This window comes from Clupea harengus, chromosome 10 (genome assembly GCF_900700415.2).
Source record: "Clupea harengus chromosome 10, Ch_v2.0.2, whole genome shotgun sequence".
Lineage (NCBI taxonomy): Eukaryota > Metazoa > Chordata > Actinopteri > Clupeiformes > Clupeidae > Clupea > Clupea harengus.
Genome location: NC_045161.1, coordinates 28,808,673 through 28,813,672, shown reverse-complemented (window position 1 = coordinate 28,813,672; position 5,000 = coordinate 28,808,673). Strand labels below are relative to the sequence as shown.

At 44.5% G+C, this 5,000-nt stretch overlaps 1 protein-coding gene across 1 annotated transcript in view; it reads right to left on the bottom strand.

Annotated features, from left to right (window-relative positions):
* Window positions 1-5,000, bottom strand: part of grin3bb (glutamate receptor, ionotropic, N-methyl-D-aspartate 3Bb) — a 94,740-nt gene that overhangs the window by 30,729 nt on the left and 59,011 nt on the right. The window contains exon 2 of the mRNA XM_031574268.2: window positions 1-526. This exon is cut by the window's left edge and continues 106 nt beyond it. Coding sequence (XP_031430128.1) covers window positions 1-526 — 526 coding nt within the window. The remainder of the gene's footprint in view (window positions 527-5,000) is intronic.

The following is a 5,000-nucleotide window of genomic DNA, read 5'->3' as shown; positions in this document are numbered from 1 at the left end:
CGGCGACGGCCCTGGTGACCAGCTCCAGGGCGTCTCTGATGTAGAACTCGAGGGGCTTACGGTCCACCTCGCCGTAGGCCAGCAGTCCGAGGGGCAGCCCGATGGTGTGCAGCATGTCAGGGCTCAGCGGGTAGCCCATGATCCAGTGGACGGTGGGCAAGGTGAGCCCCAGCTCCTGGGCGCTGCGCAGAACCGAGGCGGCACACTGCGGGTCCGACCCGAACAGCAGCACCGAGGCGGGTGGCGGCTCGGCCTGCTGCAGGTGTTCGGACAGGAAGTTGGTGATCTCCGCTTCCTCCTGCGTGACGTGCGACAGGTCCAGAGAAGCACGCAGGTGCCACTGGGAGTCTCCAGGCCACTGGGGGGCGCCAACCGGCCCCAGGAGCTCCAGCATGCCCGCGTCCTCCCAGCCCTGGCACAGCACCGCCATGCCCTCCTGCCAGCCGCTCCGCCGCAGCACCGACAGCAGCAGCTCCGCCAGGCCCGACGGGGGCACGCCGGTCATCATCTGCAGGTGGAAGCGGTTCTACAGGAAAGAGAGAAGAACCGTTAGCGGGTTCTAGAGTAAGACAGGAGAGGTAGGAGAAGGTGGCTGTTGAAATCAGGAGAAAATTAAGGATTTGCAAGGTGCAGAAGAATAGAAAAACGAAGGACAGTTAGTAGCTTCCTCATAAACACAGATATTACAGAGAACGTTTGTAATTTAATTTAGACACTTGAAAATGATCCTCACATGGCAGGCCTGTGGGATCTACTGAGGCACTTGGAATAGAAATATTACCACGACGATCATAACTATAACTTCCTCTCTAGAGAACATGGCACATCAAGTGCACACATTTCGGATGGAACCATAATACAGTGTCACAACAGGCACAATCAGAACAGAACACAGAAAAGATCGCACAGATTAGTAGACAGTGTAGAAGACAGTGAGGAGATGCTAATATCCACAGTGACAGGATTAGTAGTAAGAGGCTCTGACAAATTCCTCATATCAAGTCAGATCAGACCAGGCATTCACATATTGTGTGTGTGTGTGTGTGTGTGTGTGTGTGGGTGTGTGTGTGTGTGTGTGTGTGTGTGGGTGTGAGGCATTCACATATTGTGTGTGTGTGTGTGTGTGTGTGTGTGTGTGTGGGTGTGTGAGGCATTCACATATTGTGTGTGTGTGTGTGTGTGTGTGTGTGTGTGTGTGTGTGTGTGTGAGTGAGGCATTCACATATTGCATCTTCTGGGCGAGGCATTGCAGCACGGAGCGCTGAGCACTTTGACAGCCTGACACACAATTAAAGCAGGGACACAGTGAACACAGCAGATGAGAAAAGTAAACAAAAATACAAAACTGAAAGAAATAAATCCTATAAATGGGCAATTAAAAAAGTAAAGTATACTATTAGGATAAAAGACAGCTGGGGAAATGAATAAGTGAATAGGTAAATAAATAAAACAATTTCAGCTAGTGGCCGACACAAAACAAATTATTTAAAAAAATGTAGTGTATAGGCCCGTTCACACTGCCAGCGATAGCTATAACAGTATACTGTAGTTTTAAATATCGCTCTAGCTCATAACAATGGCCATGTCCACACCACACACTTTAACAGTAACGACATACACACATCGTTATAGTTATACTGTAGTTACGGTTGTTGTCATAGTTACTGTGGGCAGTGCAGACAGCCCTGTGAGGTGCCTGTTCACCCTGTCCTCACACACCCTGGGTAGGCCGGGTGCTCCTCCTGGGACACAACTCAGAATCTGATATGTTGTAGACAATTTGTTATCCATAAATTGGAGACCATTTTTAAATTAAATCAATTCTGAAATATAGATGAGACCAGTCTCGACGTAATGAATGCTAGAAGACCATAGCGGTCAGTTTGAGACACATCTCAGAATCTGAAATGAATTCTAGAATGAAAAAGGGACCAATGAAGAACAGGAATATAATATAATACCTGCTCTCCCTCTGCATCTGTTCTAAACTGAAGTAGACAGGTCCCAAAGTAGGGAAATCAGGAACTCTGTAGATGGTTATCATTTCATTTATTTATCAATCCTCCCTCCCTCCCTCCCTCCCTTCCTTTCGTTATGTTCTAGCCCCCTCCTCTTATAAAAAAGGTGAAAAAAAACGAGGAAGGAATGCAACAAGTAAGGAGGACTCCAGGACAGATGTAGATGAGAAATGGGATGTGCTGCTCACTCACGCATCACTTCTAAGAGACAGAGTCGATTACCGATGACACAGCAGCATCACCTCTTGCTAGACTTAATGGGCCTGTCTTTATATAAACAGCAGTGAGAAATTAAGGAATTTAAGGACTTTAAATCAAGACATTAAATTCTACTAGAGCCCATCTAATTGTCATCGAAGATGCAACAAATAGCCATTAGGGTTGTTGCAATGATGTATGCCTACACTGACACACACACACACACACACACACACACACACACACACACACACACACACACACACACACACACACACACACACACACACACACACACACACGCTGACACAGGTCTACATTTCATTTCATTACTCATCATCATTATTGTCTTTGTCTATTATGCCAAATGCTAACATCCAAATTGCAGAGGTTTCCATTTACATCTAAAAACTATGCTAAATGTTTTATTACATCAACTCCAACCTCAATAGAGTACAGTAGAATATTATTACAGCACAATACTTAATATAGTAAGTTATTATAACTACACAATTTCACACCAGCAAGTATTATTCACATGAACTGACCTTTTAAAATGTCACGAAGGAAAAGCTTCAATTACTTAAAACAAACTTTTAATTGAATTAGACCTACTTTATGTCTAGGTCTGTGGAAATGGCAGACTATTGGAGATAGAAGGGTGTTGAAAGCCGCTAAAGCGTGGAGAATTCCCCGTTAATAAATCCTGTTATGGAGGTGTGATATTTTAAAGCATGGAGAATTCCCCGTTAATAAATCCTGTTATGGAGGAGTGATATTTTACTGTTCTCGTGACATGGAATGAATGTACTGTTTTTTTTAAACACGATCCTGTAGGCAACACAATCATCAATGCTTCGGTAAAGTTGGCTTACTTGATGATAATCCGAGCATATGAAGATCTTTTCTTGGTTGGACTGATCACTTATTTGCAATAATAAACTGCTAAATTGTAGGTTGACAGATGTGAAGAGAGCATAGGTTGAAAGGGGATGGGAATTTTCTTTGCCTCTGGCCTCCAAAAGGACACTGAAGAGCTGACAGATGGATAAGACCTGACCAATCAAGAGCTGACAGATGGATAAGACCTGACCAATGAAGCGCAGCATTATAAAGTCACTCCTCTGTCACTTAAGATGCCACAGTATAAAGGGCTGAATCTGTCTCTAAAAGCACTTGATCAGTGACCTTCTTTCCATTGTTTGGGTTTAGTCTACTGTCAATCACAGAAGAGGCCCTTAAGTGTTCACAGAGAACGACTGTAGTTTTGGGGAAAGCTGAACTTTTATCCAGGATACGTTCATATAAAAAAAGTTTAATATTGATCTGAAAGTCTGAGGACCCAGTGTGAATATCTTCAATTCATAAATGGGTTTGAAGGATTGTTTTTTTTTTTCCTTTTCAGTCTGCTTTTCTGCTTTTAATTTGGAGATTGTAATTTGTTATCTTCTCTGATGGTTTGTGAGGCTTTGATCTTCAGAGTGTTGATCTTGAGCATTTTGCCCAAATCCTTATGACAAGACCTCAGCAACCAGAGAAGTACTATGATACTGAACAGTGAGCAGCTGCAGAGTGGGTGCATTAAGATTCAGCAGCGGGTTAGTTTTGAAACATCATGTAGTGTTAAACACCCTGATGAGAGCATTTGACCCCGCATGTCAGAGTGGGATTATCAGTCAAGTATGGACACAATTGTGACACCAGAACATACAACACGGAATCTAAAAATGGCTTCAACTATAGAGAATTACACAAACGCAGACATGAAAACAGTGATACCCATGGCATTCATGTCAGAGTGTAGTCAACGCAAACACACACACACACACACACACACACACACACACACACACACACTCTCTCTCTCTCTCTCTCTCTCTCCCTCTCACATGCCGATGTATTTGTGTGTATACCCAAAGCATTCATGTCAGAGTGTAGTCAACGCAAACACACACACACACACACACACACACACACACACACACACTCTCTCTCTCTCTCCCCCTTTCACATGCCGATGTATGTGTGTGTATACCCAAAGCATTCATGTCAGAGGGCAGTCGACTCAAACACACACACACACACACACACACACACACAAACACACACACACACACTCTCTCTCTCCCCCTCTCACATGCCGATGTATGTGTGTGTATAGCCAAAGCATTCATGTCACTGCAGACATGAAATAGGAATCATCATGGAAGGATCTTACAAGAGGATCACATAAATGCCAAACATGTATACAACAAGAGCTGTGCAAAGCTTATTGACAATACTGCCATGCCATCACACACACACACACACACACACACACACACACACACACACACACACTAGCATCCTTAAATTCAATCTGGATCAAAGTTTTCTCATTAACAATGAGATACCTCACTCTCTGCCTGATAAAGGCACAGAATTTTCCATGAGGCAATTGTGGTGCACGGAAGTCCAATCTAATCTCCTGAGCCTAAGACGAGCCTATTTCACTGGCGTTTCACTGTGATGCTGAGGCCCTCGGCGTAACCCGGGTAACCACACCTGACAGAAGGTCATTCGGCCAGCCAGCTGGGGGCTCTATCAGCTCTATCAGCACTGGCATGATTGGGAGAAGGGTTGTTATTCGGACTCTTACACACTGGGGAGAGAGGTGTTATTCTGGCATTGACATGATGGGCCAAAGGACTGGTCTGGTTGGTCCTGATGCAAGAGGAAGTGGAGTTGCTATTCTGGCATTGATAGGACTGGTCTGGTTGGTTCTGATGCAAGAGTGTCTGGTAG